This window comes from Epinephelus lanceolatus, chromosome 24 (genome assembly GCF_041903045.1).
Source record: "Epinephelus lanceolatus isolate andai-2023 chromosome 24, ASM4190304v1, whole genome shotgun sequence".
NCBI lineage: Eukaryota > Metazoa > Chordata > Actinopteri > Perciformes > Serranidae > Epinephelus > Epinephelus lanceolatus.
In genome coordinates this window covers 6,978,166-7,001,199 of record NC_135757.1, presented here as the reverse complement: position 1 = coordinate 7,001,199, position 23,034 = coordinate 6,978,166, and the positions used below count along the sequence as shown (strand labels likewise).

General features: G+C 42.8%; 1 protein-coding gene across 2 annotated transcripts; it reads left to right on the top strand.

Annotated features, from left to right (window-relative positions):
• The first annotated feature begins 1,053 nt into the window (after positions 1-1,053).
• anos1a (anosmin 1a) lies at positions 1,054-22,532 on the top strand. 2 transcript variants are annotated; one of them, XM_033615638.2, is made up of 14 exons: positions 1,054-1,262; positions 3,882-3,929; positions 13,545-13,610; positions 14,458-14,680; positions 15,175-15,359; positions 16,651-16,780; positions 16,961-17,166; positions 17,336-17,462; positions 17,865-17,972; positions 19,170-19,258; positions 19,482-19,653; positions 20,173-20,396; positions 21,602-21,743; positions 22,301-22,532. In XM_033615638.2, the coding sequence occupies exons 1-14, from the start codon at positions 1,065-1,067 to the stop codon at positions 22,378-22,380; spliced, it is 1,998 nt and encodes a 665-aa protein (XP_033471529.1). In that variant the 5' UTR covers positions 1,054-1,064; the 3' UTR covers positions 22,381-22,532. The 2 variants fall into 2 exon arrangements, with proteins under 2 accessions (XP_033471529.1, XP_033471528.1); XM_033615637.2 differs by having other exon boundaries at positions 20,170-20,396.
• The last annotated feature ends 502 nt before the right edge of the window (positions 22,533-23,034 follow it).

Below are 23,034 nucleotides of genomic sequence, written 5' to 3'. Positions count from 1 at the left end.
GTTTCTACATCGCTGCTCTGTAGAAGGAAGCGTATTTTTGCGGATCCGTGCGCACTGCGATTGCTATCAAAACGTTGTCGTCTAAACGCGGAACTTATTTCAAAACGAAAGTGACAAACGATTCTGTTTTCAGTGGATCATTTTCGTGTAAGGCTGGTGAACATCTAGTTCACTCACTCACTGACTGACTGTTCATGCGGTCGTATTGTGTGCGACTCCATTCGCGAATGCTTATTAAAACTCAAGAAAGACAGCCGACGTGCGAAGACTTTTTCTTTAAACTGTTTATTAAATAATTGTTTTGCCACCACAATGGCCTTAGGAGAAAATAGTAGTGCCTGCTGTCAGACTGAAATGTTCGGGTCCGAAGACTCACGTCTCATCTAGCCAATCAAACTTTACCCCAATCTCCTTCGGTCATTTGTGTTGCTGCTGCCAAACTTTAAATCTGTCTTCTGCTCTGCTCCTGTCAGCTGTCACTTAAGGCGGAATCGTCACGCCCTCCTTCGCTCCATTCACCTCCAGTCACCTTATCAAAAGCCCAGTCCTCTTCACATCCAGATCCTCAGCTCCCTCATCTCATCTCATCACCACCATTACATCACCAGTGTCAAGACTCCACAGGGGGAGTCTTTACAATGGGGTGTAATTGCCAAAGACTTTTCACATTTCTCGCACTTATGTGCACATGTAAATACATTCTTTTCTCTCCTAACCAGTCTTTCCTGATTGATTTGATGGTCACTAAGTGTGTGCTCTTAAATATGGATAAAGGATAAAAATGAAGAACTAAAATGTGACTAAAACTAAACAGTATTTTCATCTCAAGACTAAGACTAAATCTAAAATAGCTGTCAATGACTGACAATATCATAATAAACCGATATATATTCCAACCCCTCTCTTGCACGTGCTGTGGCTGAGGCTGTGTGCTCACTGACAGCTCCCTCTCAGCATCCTGACCCAAACTGTGTCCGCCTAGCTCCCATAGCCCCTCCCTTGGCTATATAACTCCAGTTAAAGTGGATCTCCATCAGATTACTCCTCACTGCATCCAGGAGAAGATGCTGGCCACAAGCAGCGGCGTCATTACCAGCCTGTCCCTGTGGATTATTTTCCTCTCCGGCTCGGGTGTGGGTGCGCGGAGGCAGCGCGATGATCCTGATGATGAGGAGTCCTGGTCGGAGAGTGTTTCCAGGGCGACATGTGTGTCACGGTGCCTCAGTTTGCACAGTGTGGCTGCGCTCTTGACGCCGCTGCAGGTAGGAGGAGGAGAGAAGTGTGTGTGTGAGCAAAAAGTTCATCAGTCAGAGTGATTTACTGTTTTTAGCATTAAATGCATGATTCTAGGAATTTATTTTGAGAGACAAATGAAACAAATTTTAGTCTTAAAATCTTTAAATGAATCCAGTTAGGATAATTCGTGTATCAGAAATTAGTTTGTATAAAAATTTCATCTAGATATTTTGCATATCACAGGTTTAAGGGGTGATTTACGAGCACACTTACTCCACACTGCCAGAAATACAGTTCTGATAGGGACATACTTCACATATCTCAACCTATTCTCAAACTTTAAATGGGTACGAAGTTCAGTTCACTGCCTACTGGGCTCAGAGCTGTGCTGCAGGATGAACAGAACGCCAGTTTAAGGTACCTAATGCCGATGTTTGACATACTCCAGGAAAGGTGTTGCCCTGGAAATCGGATTCCACTGAATCATTTAGCCCTGAAAATGGATGGCTCTGCTTTGTTGCGCCTGTACCTGGCATTTGCCAGCAACAGGAGCTGCAAGGGCTACGCTGAAGAGAGTACGGAGGCCTAGGGTTGCAGGCCTGGGTGGAGCCTCCTGGGCGAAGGCCATCTGGAAGGGTGGGGTGATAGTATACATCGCCCTAGCTGATTGAAAGGGAGTCAGGATCAGATCGCTGAATCTCTCTGGATAGGCAGGACAGCTGAGGCTAAGGAGGCATAGCACAGGTCGTCCCCTTATCCGAAGGTTGGCAGTTCGATCCCTTACTTCCCCGGTCCAGATATTGAATTATCCTTGGGCTAGATACTGAACCTTAAATTGTTCCTGATCGCTGGGCCGTGTGTGTGAGTACCTTGTATGGTCACTTTGTTGCTGGCCATCATCCATATTGACTTTGCTGTCTCAACAATACTGATGAAGCAATATCACATGAGAGGGAGTGCCTATGTGTGGCCTTGTGCCTATGACCGAATCACAGCTGTGCCGATAGTCAATACGACAGCACGACCTCGAGTGTGATATTGCTTTCATGACTGTCTTCTGATAGAATGATATCCAACGAGTTTGCACCCCACAAATGACGTCACATCCTTAAAGTACAATTACGTAATTAACGTAAAGTTGCGGAGGTTAGGTTTAGGAAAAGAAACATGGTAAGAACGTACCTTCGACAGTGAAATTAGACTCTGTGGACAGCTGCTTCGGTGGCATACATGTGACGCCGATAAGTAAGCAGCTAAAGTATTCAGGCATCTTTCCATCACTCCCTCCCTTTCTCATAACCCATTTAAATTTATTTGTGGAAATATGTTCCTTGTTTATTATGACAAACCTTAATATCAGCTAATTAGCGATTAACATAATTGACGGCCCAGAACAACTGCTCTGCAATACGCTGTTCTGCAACGTTCTAAAAACCTGTGGGTTTGTCACGTCTTCGTGAAACTTTGGTCTGAACTGGGCTGAAAGTGGAGTGACATATACATCGTTAAAGTCCCAGTGCTGTTATACTGTATATCAGCGCGCATGGAGTGCCTCCTGTCCAATCAAAATGCTTGGTGAGAACTAACTGTTGTATAAATGTCACCAAATATCCATGTCCTTTAATCGAATAACTGATTTAATTTTTGAACACATAAACATAAACTTTTTGAATAATAGGGACCAGAGCAAACAATAAGGCTTGTTATCCTGATTATATTAATTTATCCCTCCTCTGTCAGTAACTATGTCTTGCTCCAAATACACACACACACACACACATATAGATAATACAGCGAGTCCCCTTTTTGCTCCAGGCTTCAGAGTGATGGGGTCAGCATTCCTGTACACTCACTTAGAGCGATGATAACCGCACTGTATGATGGTTCAGTCCACATAAAGGAGAAATCCGACTAAATTGCAAATCCCTGCTGCTGTCTTGATGTTCTTTTCCTTTTTTAGCTCGACCAAAAACAACAGCTAAACTTCCATAAGGACCTCCTGGCTTCAGCTCCAAGCCTCCAAACTGTATCTTAGATGCATCTAAAGCATTCCTCTCCATTCCCAGTCTAGCTGTACCCAGCAATCAGGCCGATCGAGTCAATCATTGGCTGCTGGAGTGTGAAACACAGTCACATTGATCTGGAATCATCCTTCCAACCCTCTGACTGATAGGACAGGGGCGCTGTAGATGTTCACTTGTCCCTGATATACAAATGGCCATTTTGCAGGTGAAGGATTCCTTTCATACCTTAATGAATCCAAGAGATCAGACAACAGGAGTGCTTTTTAGACATCAGTTCGCCTCTCAAGTCACACTGGAAAAAAAAACGAGCCTACATCATGACTGTTTTATGTGACTTGACCAGTGATCCTGGATCTGCGCTCGTTATTTTCCAGCAGTGGCCTCAGGCTCACAGCATGGAGCCATGAAGGACATCAAGTCCCATAAACTGGAGAGGAAAAACTTCATACAGAAAAATAACAGTTGTGATATACAGTGTGAACTCTGGAGCGATCTTCTCTTGACAAACTGGCATTTTATTGCCAGTGCTGTAACCTATAATTTGGGCATTAAAATGTATTTTCCTGCACATTATCCAATGAAACAATTACAGATTTGTGCTCCTCTCTGTGTCCTCCTCAGAATAATGGATCCTTGGGCTGGTGTCACACTCATAAACAGTGCTCAAAGGTAGGTAATGTCTTCCTCATGAGTTTATTATGCCCCCGAGACAGGTACAGCTGTGGCCAGAGGCATTATGGTCTCTGGTTGTCCATCTGTTGGCACATCCCATTTTGTTAATGCGATATCTCAAGAATACAATGAGGGCATTACTTCAACTTTGGCACAAACGTTCATTTGGGCTCAAGGGGAACTAATTTGCTTGTCAAAAGTCAAAGATCAAGATCACTGTGACTTTAAACTTCTCATTCTTGTGAACGTGATATCTCAAGAATGCATTGAGGGAATTACTTCAACTTTGGCACAAACCTCCACCTGGGCTGAAGGGGGAACTAATTTGAGCTTGATTGTCGAAGGTCAAAGATCAAGATCACTGTGACGTGACCTTCTCATTCTTGTGAATGCGATATCTCAAGAATGTATTGAGGGAAATTTGGAATAAACGTCCACTTGAACTTGATGATAATCTCATTAGATTTTGGTGGTCAAAGATCAAGGTCACTGTGACCTTGCATTTGTTCCATTCTCATGAACACAGTATCTCAAGAATGCCCTGAGGGAATTTCTTTAAATTTAGTATAAGCGTCCACTTGGACTGAAGGATAAACTAAATACATTTTGGTGGTCAGTGGCCAAGGTCACTGTGACCTTGCATCGGATTCTCATGAACATGATATCTCAAAAGGCCTTGAGGGAATTTCCTGAAATTTGGCACAAACGTCCACTTGGACTCAACGCTTAACTGATTAGATTTGGTGGTCATAGGTCAAGGTCCATGTGCCCTCACAAAACATGTTGTTGGCCATAACTCAATAATTTACATGCTAATAATGACAAAATTTAAGAAAAATGTCTCATTTGGCACAAATGGCCACTTGGGCTCAAGGGGGAACTAATTTGAGTTTGGTTGTCGAAGGTCAAAGATCAAGATCAAGATCACTGTGACCTTGAACTTGAACTTCTCATTCTTGTGAACGTGATATCTCAAGAATGCATTGAGGGAATTTCCTCAAATTTGGTATCAACGTCCAATTGGACTTAATGATGAACTCATTAGATTTTGACAATAAAAGGTCAAGGTCACTGTGACCTTGCATTTGTTCCATTCTCGTGAACACAATATCTCAAGAATGTGCTGAGGGAATTTCTTTAAATTTAGCATAAGCGTCCACTTCGATTGAAGGATAAACTAAATAGATTTTCATGGTCAAAGGCCAAGGTCACTGTGACCTTGCATTCATCTGATTTTCATCTGGTCCATGTGACCTCACAAAACATGTTGTTGTCCATAACTCAAGAATTTATATGCTAATAATGACAAAATGATAATAATAATAAAAACAATAATGATAATAATAATAATAATAATAATAATAGTAATAATAAGGTGACTTTGATATTCATAGCTATTTCTTCTGCTTTTATAACTTTGGGAATGCAATACAAAAATGTGGTTAATGTAAATGCATATTATTATTATATTGTGAAAACAATATTAAAACGTACAATAAAACTGGAATAAATGTGGCACACCAGGTTCTGTTGCACTTTGTAAACCACTACCATACACTACACTACACTACACTTCTCTATACCTGAAGCACAATTTGTATTTTAAGTCTTTCCCTCAGCTAGTCAGTAGAAAGATGGAAGTCATGTGGGACAATAAATCACTCACCTCACATTGTTTTTGTACCTGCCTGGATGCATGTTTGCAGGCACATGTGTACCTTTACATGAGTGCTTGTTTGTGCAGCCATAAATCACCCCCAGTGCAAACCAGTGACATTGTGCCCTGTGTGTGCGCATGCTGATGTGCTGTGATGGTTATTACTTATTTCTCAGCTCCAGCATTCATCACCAAACTTACTACATCCATCCAGTTTCCCGGCTGATACTTAAATGCTTATAAATGAAGCAGACAGATGGAATACATACTTGGCAAGCTCCCCCCTATGATATTGTGCCCGAAACAATAAACTTCCCCAGGTAACTTTCATGATAATATGCTCAGATAATTTTATTTCACATCCACTGCACAACTACTTAGCTTTTTAGATATTTAACAGCCCCCATGAGGAATATTGTCTCCTTGTTTAACAATGATATTAACACGCCTCAGCATCCTCTTCCTTTGTTAACTGTGCGTTTCTAGCTATGAGTAATTGTGATGACATGTTAGCGCCTTGGACATCTCCCCAGCTGCATTATTCGGAGCTTCTACAATGAGACATCCTGGCCTTTTTAATGAATGATCACAGGGAGGAAATACTTTCGTGGCGGCACGAATTAGTTCATCATACCCAGAGCTGCTTCATCCATTTATGTGTTAAACAGGATAGGATTAAAATTTCCATGTTTCACCATGAAACAGGAAGTAGTTTGTAGTTTGTAAAAAAACAAAACTGTAATTTTCAGTAATAAAGTTTTTTTGGTGAAAATAAAAGTGAAAATCACATGAGATAAGGAACATTCATGTATTCATGTTCCCCCACTGCTTCTGCTAAGCCCATTCCCTTGGCTGTGGTTTCACTAGATCATAGGTAGGGACAGTGAGAATCTTGTTCATCCTTCCATGCGTGTCACTAATTAAATGGTGAGGCATCTGGCTACTTTAAGAGAATCATAGTTACTCACGCCGTCTTATCTTGTGCTTATCTGCGCCATGTCCGGATGAGGCCTACACACAAGACTCTGCGAATGCCCGTCATTCCAACCAGTAGAGTGCCCTCACATGCAGTCCGCCCCACAGGTAGAAACCCTAGGCACTGCGAAGATACTATGCTGTTACAGGTGTGGGTCTTGCTGTAGCAACTTCATTAGGAAGAATGGGAGTGATGAGGTAGAGTACCTCCATTCAGTGTATTTCCCTTTAGACTCAAGGACAGTCGGGACCTTTACCAAATGTGTGACATACCCACATGCATGCCAGTGCACTTGGGTCTGACTAACAAAGACATCTTGTCTGTTGTATGTCCACCAAACATAGCGTCTGGAATCAGGTAGAACACCCTACCCTCCAAGTTGACTCTTGATCCTTGGGAGTCTTGGAACCAGTGTTAATTATGCCATGGGTACTACGAGACAGTCACCCAGTGTAGTTGCTGGCCCATGTGCACTAGGTGACTGTTAGGGCCAGCCCAGTCCGCAACCTCAGGAACACCATCCAATTGCAAAACCCAGTGAGAAAAATTCCTACAGCCACTGAGGGCTTGCCGGGGATGCGCAATGCCGAACACCGCCAACTCCCAGGCCTACACTGGCTAACCCTGGAGAACCCGCACCCTCCCTCTACAGCTGGTCATGGCACAGGACACCACATCCCGCCACAGGTGCCTGACAGAGCCCCAACAGCAAACCACACCCTTGCGTGACTGCAGGCTTCACTTGAGAATCAACTGCTCCAGCCTAAACAGAAATACAGTCTAATCACATGTCAACTGAGTGGTGGATGTAAATAGGTGACATGCCCCCATACACACCACAGTCTGAGACCCGGGGGCAGGGCGGCAGGTCTCAGACTTGACAGTCACCCAGTGTAGTTACTGGCCCATGTGCACTAGGTGACTGTTAGGGCCAGCCCAGTCCGCAACCTCAGGAACACCATCCAATTGCAAAACCCAGTGAGACTTACTTCATTGTTGTTCACTGCATCCTGTGTCTTCACTTAAAGGGACGAAGGCATGGGAGTGCATGCGACACCTTCGTCACGGAGAACCAGTCATGTCCCGGCCTTGCGGCCAAAGACATCCAGCAGTCTGTTTGTTAAGTGGGGTGATTACAGACCAACTTAGCCGCCCCATCAGGGAACATTGCCCACAGACCACCATGTGAAGGTATGGTCTAAATGACTACCTACTCAGTATTGGTTATAGGCCAAGTAAGTTGTTATACACTGGTATATTGGATATTGGCAAAAATTCCAATAACATGTTATGTATATATCATTAGTTATCCTTACCTTTTATATAAAGGTATAATTTTATTTCTGGACACTTTGCTGTCACTATCAGGGTAAATGTTGTCGATGCTTTATTAAAGACTTGAAACTTTCAGTAATGTGTCAGTCCCAGCTCTGATGTATCTGTGTCCAACTCTTAAGATCAGAAAGGCCTGATGAGAAGCTTGTTGAAGCTTGTTGCTGTGAGACAGCCCATCGCTTTGGCTTGTGACCATTTGGCCCCAAGTCGTCCTCACGGACCCTGGTGGTAATGAGTGCTTGTTAATCCTTCTGTCACTATCTCCTCCAGGCAGACAGCCATTTGCAAGTGCCAGAGTTGATTAGCAACACACTCCCACACAGTCCAGCTCCATTCAGCTCTTTAAAAAAGCTAAGGATGGCACTGCATTGGAACCGTGGAGGAGACATTGTGTGTATTCACTGACACTGGTGTCTGAGCTCAAAACTTAGACAACTGGCATTGAGCGCGGTGTAACGACTTTTTTCAGTAGCACTTGGCAGCCATTAGTGGATTTCAGTGCTCCCTACAGCCTTGTTGTGATTGTTTGACTGAGAGCCAGACATTCTCTTCTTTTACTCCTCCTTGCAAGTCACATTATCAAACATATAAAAGTACTTTTGAAATAATTTGCTTGCAGTTTGTCCCTTGGGAAAAACCAAGGTCTTGTCTGTGGATGTTTAAAGGTCTGGAACACTTTCAAAGACAGTGTGAGTTGTTGAAAAAGGAAGCCAGAGACAAACGCAGCGCCTGTTTCCTCTCCGAGGAGTTTGTCTGGGCAGCGAATCAAACAGTGTCGAGCACCGAAAGAACAGCATTTTGCACGGTCAGCAGAGAAGTAGTTCGCTCGATTATCTCCGGTTGGTCATGGAGGAGTAGTGTGTATCCACCGCCAAAACACACACACACATAGATACACAGCTTTACACTGCAGCCAAATAAACATAAGTCATGTTCTGTGACCTAAAAGAACAGCTTGGATCCTTAACTAATTCCAATTTGAGTCTAAATTCTGCAGCAGAGACAAAAATATTTATACCTTTGGAGACTTAGGTGCTTTCTGAAATCTCTTTTAACCGCACCACGTAATTCCCCCCAGTCATCACTCTTTGCGGCACAGTGGAATGGAATGCTCGATATAAGCTTGAAATGGGGTGGAAAACTAACCGACGCTGGGCACGAGAATGGGAACGTCAGTCTGGATTAGTGGACGAGTCGTCCTGTGGAGACCAGGGAGGGAAGATGGGAGATGGCAGGGCTGGCACAGGGCTATCAGACATGCTTCAAGGAGTCTTCATTGCATAGCAGGAATAGCCGAACTGCATGTGCACTATGTAGTTGATTTGGCAGCAACTCCCCCCCTCCTCTGCGCTCTTACCCTGTAGTGATGCAGCAGCATTTTAGACAATGTGACAATAACATTTAAACATTAAAATAATTAGGCTGGTCACAGTAATAACAATGAGTTCACTGTTAAGTTCAAGTTGATATTTGTGCCAAATTTGAAGAAAGTCCCTCAAGGCGTTCTTGAAGTATCATGTTCACGAGAATTCAACAGACAGGGTCACAGTGACCTTGACCTTGGACTACCAAATCTAAACATGTTACGTTGGTTAAAGCTGAACCCAAATGCAGACAGATAAGATGATTTGACACAAATCTTTCAATGAAAAAAGGTCAGTGGTTAAGGGGGTTCCAAGAGAGTGGGGTGTTGGGGTCTTGTTTGGAGTGGAAGGTCTGGGCAGGTGAGGTTTCCGTGAGGTGGTTGGCCAACTGGCGTCTCTGGTAGAAAGAGAACAGGTGTAAGTCTTCGAGGTAGGCAAGCAAACTAACTAATATCTTAAACATAGTGGCAAGAAAACTGAACAAGAGCTACATGTGTGACTCGTCACTACAATCCAGCGGGGACTGGATGCAGGCACTGAGTATTTGTTGTGGAGAGGAGTGGCTTGATTGGAGGACCGGTGTGCTGAGAGCAGGAGAATGACAGAGTCAGGGAGGGAAGGAAAGGCATGTGTAGACAAAAAACAAAATACATCAAGCACACCACATTCTACATTTGAGATATTGCGTTCACGGGTATGAGATGGATGTAAGGTTACAGTGTCCTTGACCTTTGACTACAAAAATCAAATCTAATAAGTTTGTGCCAAATTCAAATAAATAAATTAAAATAAACACCCTGAAAACGTAATCCAGTCACGGATTTCAAATGTGACTTCCATTTATTTTTATGCCTCCACCTCGGTAATAGCCATGGCAGGAAGCATTATATTTTCAGTTGTGTCCCATTCTCGTGAACGGGATATCTCAAGCATGCTGAAAAGGAATTTCTTCAAATTTGGCACAAACGTCCACTCGGACTCAACAGCAAGCTGATTACATTGTTGTGGTCAGAGGTAATATTCACTGTGACCTTGTCTGTCCCATTATCATGAAGATATCTCAAGAAGAACTTGAGGCAATTTCCTCAAATTTGGCACAAACGTCCACATGGATTCAACAATGCACTGATTACTTTTTGGTGATCAAAGGTCACTGTGACCTTGGTCTGGTTACATGTTAAAAGGGTTTACCATAATCACTGTATAGTTTGCCATGCTGTACATGAGCAAAGATTATAGTTGCTCTCTGTTAATATGAAACACTGATGGCAAAAACAGCTTTTCATCCCCTGAGATGGTGCCACGGCAGCGTGGTGCCTACTTTTCCTCTGTAAGACAACAAATATGAGTACCTAAACTCCTGAGACATATTCTCTTTAGACCTCAATAAACACAAGTTTGTTTAGAGCTAACACACTCCTCTAACTTTTTGACAACTTGCCGCGTCCTTGTGACGCCGCTGTACATTGCTCTCCTCCCCACTGTTTCTCAGTGCAGCATGAAATTACAATCAGCGTACACTCCCTCCCCTGGGATGTTTCTGCTTACTGGTGCAGGATTCAGCTTTATGGTAGCTGTAGAGAGCGATGCTGTTAATTGATGCTCCAGAAACAGCCTGAGAACGCAGGACAACAGTCATTAGCTTTCCCTCACCTTTTAGTGAGTGCTTACTTATGATGTAGCAACAGCCATCTGAGATGACATTACACTACTGTTATTTACACAAGATAATATAGCAAACAACACGAGGCAGCAAAATATCAGACTGTTTGCTGAACAATACATTAAACCCTATCTCCAACACATTCTCACTCCGACCTCTTCATATATCAACATTTGGTCATGGAACTTTCCAAATCGAGATATGACGTGCAAGGTACTCTGGGTGCGTTGGATGTTGACGTTCTGAACTTCAGCCTGTTACATGCATTGTCTGTTTTCAAAATACACTTCCATTTTCACAAAAAACTGTACAGTTTGCATACAGTGCAAACTACTGTATGTCAGTACAACACTGCACATTACGAATTTTACGTTTTGCCAACACATGCATATGGTTGCAATTAGGCAACAAAAGCAAGTGGTTGGGTTAAGAAAAAAGAGAAGGGTTTGGCTTTACAAGCCTGTGTGAAATGAACACCTGCCTCCCGGGGGAAAGTCGGTGGTTGTTGGACCCATCCACCACCCCTCCCACCTGCCCTACTTGGACTTCAGCTGCCTAATTTTTGTTGTTGTTTTTGTTGTTCCCTTTGACGCTGCTGGGTACCGTTAAACAATAATGTCGAGTGGCAGTGTATCATGCCGACGTAAAAGGACGGCTTTGTTTGTCAGTATCGGATGCTGGAAGTTACTGAAGCTGGTTTTCTAAGACTTCGGAGTGAGAACAGGTTGATATTTACGGAAGCGTATTGCATTCACTTGACAAATAAAAAAAATCTGTTTTATTGAGTAATTTTATCTGTTTTTCAGAGTAATTTTTCATTTTTCTGTTTTTCAGTGTAATTTTTTCTGTTTTTCGTGGTAATTTTTTTTCTGTTTTTCGTGGTACTTTTTTTTCGGGGTATTTTTTTCTGAGTTAAGAGAGCAATAGAACAACAGATGCTTTCATTCCTTTCTTGAGAGCTCGATATAATGGAAGCAAACTTGACCCGCTTGTTTAGTATAATCCTGTTTTACTTTGTTTTGTTTACTCTCTTAACTCAGAAAAAATACTCAGAAAAAACGAAAAAATTACCACAAAAAACAGAAACAAAATTACCACGAAAAACAGAAACAAAATTACCACGAAAACAGAAAAAATTACTCAATAAAACAGATTTTTTTTGTATTTGTCAAGTGAATGCAATACACTTCCGTAGATATCTCCCACAAAGTACGACTAAAATCTGCCACTATTTCTTTGTCAGATTTAGTTTGGAGTAAATGTAATCACAACTTGGATTATGTTCTCTGGCAATGTTTTTCCAGTTTAAGAAGTGTTTCATTCTGAGACAGAACTCACACACACTAGATGCTTACACCTTAAAAGCTACTATTGAAAACATCAAAACACCAAGGACATGTTCCAGACAATTTTGTTAGGAATTTTGAGGATTTAATGATTTAAGGAGAAGTTTACATTCTATGATCACACACCAATTCTCAATTCTCTAGAGTTTCATGGTAGATAGTAATGATGTCCAAATGAAGCTTCATGAACCACCAGTTGTATTTGCTGAACCCACTAGATGGTGCTGCATTGCCATCCCTTGAGCCTTTTTCATTACACCAAGAGCGCCATCTAGAGGGTTCAGCAAATACAACTGGTGGTTCATGAAGCTTCGTTTGGACATCACTAGTAGATAGATGAACATTTCTCAGGTGGGTTGAGTTTTAATTCTGGAAATGGATCTCCACAGTAGGGATGCACGATATTGGATTATTTGACAATATCCGATATATATAACAACTTAGTTGGCCAATAACCGATGTCGGCATATCCATTTTATCCCCACCTAATTTTAGTGATCATTAAATCTCTTCTGTAGTGGAATTAACATCATATTATACATGTATACTCCTATCGTAATGGCTCACCATCAGATGGAGGCATGAAAGGTTACTAGAAGGTACCAGAAGTCTTTTACATAGAGTAAGGTTTTGAAAACCACCTGAACAAAATCTTAGAAAATTTTGAGGAAAATGTTTGTTTTCTGTAAAATTGTTATCGACTTTGAATTTGGACTATGCGGGGCTTCATAATATGGCCCCATTGTGTTTTCCAGCTGTTAAGTCCCAGTCTTAGTCAACTGCAGCATCTGTTCTCATGAAAATCTTCAGGGGAAGATTAAAAAACAATGTATGGTCACTTATGGCTCCAAAAATCCAAGACGGCAACGGCTAAAATGCCAGACTTGAGGCTTCAAAGCATGAGTCCACGAACCAGTGGGGTGACGTCAAGGTAGCTACATCCAATACTTTTATTTACAGTCAGATGGCCGATTCACAAGGTGATGCACTACAGGTTATTTTACAAAAGCAAACTTCTCATTTTACAGCTTTAATAATAAAAGTCACACGTTGAGTGGTTGAGTTATTGTTACCTGTAATAGAGCTCTTTCACTGGATGAAATAATCTCTCACTGACTCACTTCAGCATTCTGTGCGAAGAGAAGCTGTCTGCCGGTAAAACATTTTACCCTTTAATTAATCTATAGAGACAGATTCACCTCAGAATCTCTCTATTCATATCTGACTGTAATTTGTATCACTGCTCACTCCCGTTGCTTTCACGTCCACAGTGCCTGGAGCCCTGCAAAGACTCCTGGGAGATGAAGAGGAAAAGCAATTGCAGAGAGATGTGTGAGGTATATGCAGCCTTGCATGCTCTCTGTGCACTGGGAGTGGGAGTATTATGGGCTAAGAAACAGCCTTGCATGATTATGTGGAACTATTGATTTAACTCCAGAAAATCTGTTAAACATTATTTTCACAAAATACATCCGAATCAGAAGTGTAGAGGTGATGGAGGTCCAGTGCAAACACCTCAACATTAATGAATCAGTAGAGTTTTCGGTGAGACACTCTGCATCAGCAATCACACTCTCATTTATGTACTGTTAATAGCTCAGATTTCTGGATCCCTTTCAACCATAAAACTTGATCAGATTATGTACCTTGTCCACTTTTGTGTTCGGATCTGCTTTCGACAGACTTGGCAGAGATGGCTGCCATCTTGTTTTCACATGGATTAGTGTATTTTGCTTTAGCTACCACAAGATGGCACAAAAAGTGTCCACAAATGAGGACAATGGGTCTAAATGAAGCAAAATGAAGTATAATATGCAGGAAACCCAAAATATAATGTCCTCATATGAGTACACGGGGTCTCAGGAGATTAAATATTTTCACGTTTGTATACACGGATCAGCCAAAACACTAAAACCACTGACAGGTGAAGTGAATAACTTTGATTGTTCTGCTGAGAAACCTTTGGTTCTGGCATTCATGTGGATACCACCTGACATGTTCCACCCCTCAAACACCGTTGCAGACCAAGTACCCCCCCCCTCAATGAATTTGATAAATATATAACAGTGGAAGCCCTGAGAGCAAAAATGGCACACATGTTCAGAGAGTTATAGGCCCATCAGTTAAGCACAAAATAAGTGACCCGCTCTCTGATGCTAACTGGTCTTCCTCCAACCCATTCAGCGGGTGTTTCCGAAGAAGCACTGGGAGTGTGTGACCAGCTGTGAGTTCCTCCAGTCTGTCCTGGCGGTGAAACAGGGCAGCTGTCCACCTCCGGAGAGAGCCAGCGGCTTCGCAGCAGCCTGCGTGGAGAGTTGCGACCATGACCGAGAATGTCCTGCTCAGAAGAAATGCTGCTCCAACGGGTGTGGTCACACCTGTCAGTCTCCCAAAGACCTGTACAATGGTAAAGACTTTTACTTGCACTGAAGTACTATAACAGTGTAGTATCATAACTTTTACCTCTGTAAAGGATCTGAATATTCCTTCCACCGCTGCCTCTATGGTTGAGGTTTGGATAAGATTAGGAGCAAAGTCTTATTTGTTAAACAGAAATTGATTATCATCATCTGCATAGAATTACACACAGCCGCACTGTCAAATCAGAGAGCGAAACTTGAACACACACATCATTCCTGCTGTTTTTATGATGACTACAGTACAGCTATTTTGCCTTCTCACACTGTGGCATTGAGTTGAGCCGTAAATCCCCACAGTCCTGGGAGACCCCGACCAGACTGACAGCTTTACGCGTCTCTGCTAGGACACGGCCAATATGTGCTGAGAATTACAGAAGATGGTAGCAGCATCACGTCAACATGAAAAAGTAAAAAGTTTATGTATGTATTTTCGTGGACGTGTGTTTCAAGGCTTGGTAACAGGATACCGTTTTTCTCCCAGGTGCTCCTCTGAAGCCGAGGAAGGAGCTGGGCTTCAAAGAACTCCCATCTGGTCAGCTGGAGGTGCGTTGGTCCTCCCGCTTCAATATCTCGGCTGAGCCGGTTGTCTACATCCTGCAGAGGAGGTGGAACTTTGGCATCCAGCCCAGCGAGGACACTGCCACCCCCTGGCAGGTGGTTGCACAGGTTAGTTCACTCACTGCACCCAATGAATAATGGACACCTTTGAACTGAATTATTGTCATTATTCCTCAAGTTGTCTGTGAGAAACGGAAGGTAAGTCCATAAATAATTGAACAAAGGTCTTGGAGTTTCTTTGCTTTTGCTTGATTAGGTCTTTGGAAAAGATTTCTGCTGATCAAGCAGATAGTGAAGATGAATCCTCCAACTGTTTGGCTTTCTTTAGACAGTATGATAGTAGATCTGATCACGTATCTCTAAAAAGTCAACCTTTCGTGAGCTCATTTTTTCATGCACACCGCTGGAATACCAGTTGAGGTTTGTTTTAGATGTGAGCAATGACCAAATAATTGCCCCATTAAGAGATGAAGGTCCGTTTTCCAACTATCAAAACACAGATGGCTTTGGATTGAAGACACAGTAACTCTGACAGTGCTGCCAAATGTCAGGTTGAACCCATAATTCCTGTATCCTGCAGTGCCTGAGCCCTGTGCTTTAGAGACATTTACACTAAGACAGCTCCATTTGAAAAGACATCTTTTCATTTTGGCCTTCTGCTCACACTGAGTCAGCATTTTCTCAAGGGATGCACGATATCGGGATTTTGCCGATATCTGATATGCCGATATAGAACCGATTGCATAGTTACTTCACACACTCTCTCAGCTGAGGTCAGCACAAGCAGCAAAGCTGTATTGATTGACGTCTTCAGAAAGGAGTGCTCCAGAGGCTCAAATCAATCCTTCACCAGTGCCTCAAGCACCAATGGCAGGTCTTGTTTCCTGACCCTCTTGACATCATTGAACTCCTGCTCACTCTAATGGCAGCAAAGCATCACGTCGAAGTGTCTAAAGTAATCCCACCGCTGCTGGCGTCTAATTTTGGGCAGCTCTTGGCAGCGGCAAGGCACTGATGAGATTCCTGAAGCCGCAACACCATCTGTGAAGAACGCCGGTCAGTAGGCAAGTTGCCATCGGTGAAGAGACGAGGATGGCTGACAGAATTATGGCACTGCGTTATATACTGTTGGGTTCGCACATATGGTAGGCACATCCTGATTGGCCAGCAATGTTTATGCATATTTCAGTGGGCAATTGAGTGCTTGTGATTGGAGGAGAGTATTACCCAAAGAGTCTGTGTTAGATAGAACTCTGTTCACTTTGGTTTTGGCCACACAAGAAGAAGAAAGACGGCATTATTTGGATCCACACTGTTTTTTTTCTTAAACATCAGTGGGTTCATGTCTTGTCTTGCTCTCTTTTTTCTTTAACCCGACACTCCATCTGATTCATCACAGACCACAGAGCAGGGAGCGAGGCTCTCCGACATCCGGCCAGGTCGCTGGTACCAATTCAGGGTGGCAGCTGTCAACACCCGCGGGACCAGGGGTTTCACCACGCCCAGCAGACACATCCACTCCAGCAGAGGTCAGATGGATCGACTCTGTGTGTGTCTATGTGATAAAGAGAGTTTGTTCTTGTGTCACTGTAATAACACCTCTGGTTGTGTGTCCTCTGTGTTTGGAGTTAGGTTGGGTTATGGTTAGCATTTAATCTTCCTCTGCGATTGAACATGGATGAATATTAACACCATCCCCTCACTCTCAGATCCTGCCAATCCTCCAGCTCCCACTGAGCTCAGAGTGGCCAATATGAGCTTTGGCAGTGGCAGGACGGTGTCGGGCAGGCTCCAGTGGAGCATGCCTGCTGACCTGGATGTTCCCGTGCACCACTACAAGGTCAGCTGGAGCTGGACAGCCGTCAGACAGCCGTCTGCGTCATCCCTGACCAAGAGGAGGAAGACAGTCAGAGAGGTGAGGACTGACAGGTACTACAGTGTCATGAAAATGCCCTAAGGTTACTTGTCACCGCCATTGTTCATCTTATTCCAACTGTCTTCTCCTGTAGAAGGACTGCGTTATATGACAACATCCCCTCAAATTCTGTATTTTGTTTTGTGTCATCTTCCCTTTGTGTGTCCAGAGCCAGGTGGAGCTGGACAGCATGCGGTCCAACAGGAGCTACAGTGTGGAGGTCCAGGCTGTGTCCTACTGGGGACAAACTCAGCTCAGAGGACCTCGAGCTGTCCTTCATTTCACCACACAGCGCAGTACGTCTTTACACACAATCCAAAAGCAGCCTTTGGCATTATCAGCCTGATAACATTGTCATAATATGCAAGAAAAGCACAGTCCGACATGCCTGCTGCAAGGCTTAATACTTTTTTCTCAAACCTTCAGAAAATGTTTCCATTGGTGTTGAATTTAATTTTATACTTTTATGGTGCTTTTTGAAAAATTAGTTTAGGGGTTTAGGTATCTGAAAGACTTTCTCCCACTGGGATGTTACATCTTTGATCCTTCGTATCTCAAAGCTTCACTCCACCACCTTAACATTTTATACTCACAGTCTTCTCACTGTGATAGAACAGAAAAAGCTTTTAAAAATATATTGAAGCATACAGTCATGTGTTGGGCCAGGCCAGTTTACATATATTTTCTTTGTTTTGAAGCCAGCAGTACTGCTCCTAGAAACCCGACAGGTGACAATCTGGATGTGGGGACACCATTCTACCAGGATGGACAGCTCCAGGTTCATGTGTACTGGCAGAGCAGCAAGGGTATGTGCAGTTTGTACATGAGCTGATGTGAGTTTCTGCCATCAGGATAAATTGAGTTGAGTAATGTGACAGTGAAGCAGACCTTTGACCCTTTGGATATATAAAATCATCACTTCATCATTTTACCCTTTTAGACATTTGTGTGAACTTTTGTCATGAACAACAAATGAATTCTTGAGTTATGGCCAAAAACATGACCTTGACCTTGACCTCACAAACATGTTTGTGAGGTCACAGTGACCTTTGACCTTCAACCACGAAATTCCAATGAGTTCATTCTTGAGTCTAAGGGCCGTTTCATAGTCGACGCACGCAACGGCAGCAAGCGACATGAGCAACGCAATTCCTTTCATAGTCAACACATTGAACGCAAGCGACGCAGGCGACACTTGAAATGCAATACATCGCTCGTGCAACAGGGGGTAGCAGAGTCACGGGTACATTCCGGCTAGCTAGTACTGCTGTAGCTAGCTAGTACTGCTATTTTATTAGAGTGCAGGGCACTAGAACCGTCATATAAATGGGGGTGTGCCCGTACGAGTTCGCAATATTTCATACCTGCTTCTTCTGTGAATAACAAAAAGTGGTTGATTTCAAGTACATCGCTTGGATTATCACCCCTGCTGGCAACGCATGGTAGTACAGTCGATGCGTCGTGTATCAAAAAAATGGACAACACATTTTGAGACGCAAGCACACATCATGGCGGCCAATGCGTCTCAATGCGTCCCAATGCGTTCGCGTCTGTGTGCCTTTGCGTCGACTATGAAACAGCCCTAAGTCAACAAAGTCAACAATGAACAGATTTGACTTTGGTGATCAAAGGTTAAGGTCACTGTGACCTTGCATTTGTATCATTGTATCTGAGATATCTTTTGAACGCGATATCTGAAGAAAGCCATGAGGAACTTACTTCAAATTTGGCACAAACATCCACTTTGAGTCAAGCATGAACTCATTCGAATTTAGTGCCAAAGGTCAAGGTCACTGTGACCTTAAAAACATGTTTTTGGCCATAACTTCATAATATATATGCTTACTATGAATACATTTCACACAAATGTCTAATAGGATTAAGATAATGAAGTGATGACATTTTTTTATGTAAAAAGTGAAAGGTCAGCTTCACAGTGACATCATAATGTTGTGCCACAGAGGCATACAACTGTGAGGTGGTAATTTTAGTTGTTTCTTTAGATCCCTCAGCTGACCTCTACAGAATCCAGTGGGGACCAGAGCATTGTGGACACAACCAGACTAGACCCATGGAGAAGACCACCACACAGGTAACCTATCAAGATGAAACAACATTGTCACTGTGAACAAGGACGTCAAATAAATGATGAGCATATGATGCCACCTGCCATATCAACTGTACCTGCCGATTTTCTGGACAGAAAACCATGTCACCATTGACTAAATGCAAATTTGAAGAGTGACAGGTTGACAGAAGACATAATGCACATAGAGAGCAGTTCTTATGATAACCTCTGTCTTTGTCTGATCTAGGAGACCTTTGTCAACCTGCGGGGCTTGCTCTTCTCCTGTAAGTATAAAGTTGTTCTGCAGCCAGTCAGCAAGAGGAGTCATCCTCTGTCAGAAAGCACCAGCTTCTTCACTCCCGCATGTGCTACCATCCAGGCCAGGAGTCCCAAACCCATCACCTGTCCTGGAGAAACAGGTAAGACAACTGGAACTTCAGGTCTTGAAAATACATGAGAGGGTGATGGATGGATTTCCTAGGTACCCTGATGGCTTGCCATTTTTAAATAGCTCACATAGTAGTTTCACATTTGTATAAAACCCTCAAATTCTGTTTTGTTTGCTGTTTCATTCATCAGATTCCATCTACGAATAGAGGTTATGATATTGTAACCTTAGTTCTTAGCACAGGTAGAGCCCTCTACCTAGGGGCCCTGTTCCCACATACTGAGACCATTATACGTGTCATATATATACCGTAGACTCCACACATATTCAGGTAGTCACGTCCTGATAAGCTGGCTACCCACAGAGTTCAGTAGGAGGCTCCCCCTTTGCTAGTTGAACTAGGGTTACATTATCGTAACCTTCGTTCCCTCCACATAAAATTACAATTTGACACTCTAAAATGTTTAACCCTGAAAAAAAACCTGGAGCGACATCACTTTGCTAGTGCTGCTTTCAGACTGCTTTCCTCTGGCTGTGCCTTCTTCAGCAGTGTCCCCTCAGAAGGTCGTGGTGAAGGCGACCAACCTGACAGCATCCTTTGAGGTCTGGGGCGGCAATGTGACAGCCATCTTCAGCTGGGATTTGTCCCCAACCCCGCCCCTCCAGCAGCTAACTGGTTACCAGGTGACCTGGGCAGAGGTCATTCCCACCCACCGGCACAACATCAACAAGCTGCCTCACAGCCTCATATCCCAGTCCCAGATCCTGCCTCCGGTCAGTGCTGGTATAAACTGTGAACCTTGAATCTGCCTGTGTATGTTATGCATAAATTAGAGGCCATCTACTATTGAGGACATGTCCTTTGTATGTTTTTCTTGGAATTTGTACGTTTTGAGGGAGTAAGTAACACTTAATTTGCAGGTAGGTAAGTACCTAATAATTATGTCTTTGTGCTGTGGACAGCAGTAGCCAGAGGCATTTTGCTTTCAGGTGGTCCGTACAAACGTCCATTTCTCATGAATGCGATATCTCAAGAACACCTGATTAGAGTTTGGTGGTCATATGTCAAGGGTAAAGGTCACTTTGGCCTCATTTGTCTCATTCTCGTGAATGTGATATCTCAAGAACAGCTCAGGGGGATTTCTACAAATTTGGCACAAACGTTGACTTGGACTCAACAGTTAACTGATTAGATTTTGGTGGTCATATGTCAAGGGTCAAGGTCACTTTGGCCTCATTTGTGTCATTCTCGTGAATGTGATATCTCAAGAACAGGTTGAGGGGATTTCTACAAATTTGGCACAAACGTTTACTTGGACTCAACAGTTAACTGATTAGATTTTAGTGGTCAAATGTCAAGATCACTGTGACCTTGCAGCCATCTCCATCTAGTGCAAATAATGTCTGTAGAAGGCTTTGAGGGAACTGCCTCAAATTTGGCACAAATGTCCATGTTTTCACAGATAAAACTGTAAACTGCAACTGTAACTGCAACTTGACTGGTTTGTGGAGGCAGGCAACTGCCAAACTGACTCTAGTTTTTCAGAAAGTCTGGCAGCCATTTTGGGGAAAATACAGTTAGCAATTGGATCAATTCTGATAAGTTCATCCCAAATAATTGCTCATTTTAGCAAGAGAGTCTTTAAGACATTACACTGCAGTTCAGCTACACATGTAAAATAGTGGCAAGCATACAATAGAATCAAGTTTCCAATAATACCTTCACATATACTCAGGTTTAGAGGGAGATTTTAAATACAAGGAAACACCATTTTCCCATATATTTAGTACCACATGACAGTTCTGACACTGGTTACACTCTTACCTTTCTGCTACAGATAACCAGGGTCCACTGAGCAGACAAACACTTCAGTCTGTTGCTTCTCTACAGTCATACCCACCTTGACCAATATGAAATGATTATTTTTCTGCTTCCAACTCCTCTCCTCTCACTGTGTTTGTCCGGTCTCCTCTACCAGGATGGTAACATTCTGATGGTGCCCGGCCTGCACCCTGCCAGTCTGTACAGGCTGGAGGTCCAGGCCATCACAGCAGAGGGCGAAGGTCCTGCAACCAGCCGAACCTTCCAGACTCCTGGACACCAGAGCACCCTGAAGTACAGTAAGGAAGCTGTAATATTATTCAGCAGGTAGTCCAGGTTTATGAAGTGTATATGAAACAACACGTCAAGAATGCACAGGCAAAGTTTGGATTGAATATCATCAGTAACATCCGCAGTCACATTACTACGGAGCCAAGTGTAATTTAATTTTATTTATTTATTTATTTATTTTTATTCATCAAGGTCAAGGAAAATTGGTTAAGAAAGGAGACTTTTTTTATGATTCGACTTGATTTGATTGTTGCTGTTTTTAACTAGCCGATATTGTGTGATATTGGACATGAAATATACAAAGTGCCCCACATGAGAGATTTTGCCCAGTTGGCAGCAAGTTGGGAGACATTCATGGAATGTAAGAAAACTGAAAATGTACCAATAACAAGAGATGTTTATTAGCGAGCTAGCTAACCTTGGCTCGCAATCTTTCCGTGTGCGTCACAACCAGCACTACCAACATTATCGCCTCAACTGGGATTAACACTTGAGCAGTACTTTGATTTTAGATTTAATTTTAGCTAAGATTTGCTAACAAATGCCTTGTCTTCCCATCATCCAGGACCCAGGCCGAGGAAGAATCCCTATAAACAGCCAATCATTGAGAGGCACTGGGCCCAGACGGCCAATCAGCCTGCATGAACAAAGTCTCCCAAACTGATCAGGAATCCACAGAAGAGTGATCAGTCGTGACAATTGCAAAATCACCAGCTTCAAGATCGAGATGAATTCTCCACAACAACTAGCAACCATTTAACTCCCTCACCACGTGGACTACTGTAGCATTCACATATCACAGAGACCATTACTGGCTGTTGTATCCCTTTTAATAAAACCAATCCATAGACTTCGAATTGGTGTTTATACTAGTACTAAACTGGAACACAGATCACAGTAACAATACCTCTACTCCCAGGTCCCAATCATTGACCATGGTCGCACTTTACGATTTACACTAACAATGCAGGGGTATCCCAGTGAATATGTCATTTAGATATAATTAATACACAACATAGAAAACACTGTTTATTGGAAATTTTTCATAGTTTCAAATAGAACAGAAGGTAACATACAAACAATACAAAATCAAGACAGGACGGGACAAACCAAATCAGTACCCAGAACAAGACAAAGAACAACAGTAGTTATGATATTAGAATATAAAGATATGTAGATATGTGTGTAATAATAGTAAAACATAACATAATGGCTGTTTGTCAGACAGCTGCCTGCCACTTTATGATTTACTATCCCTAGAATACACAATCAATCATTCAGGAATACTCGGAAAGTCTA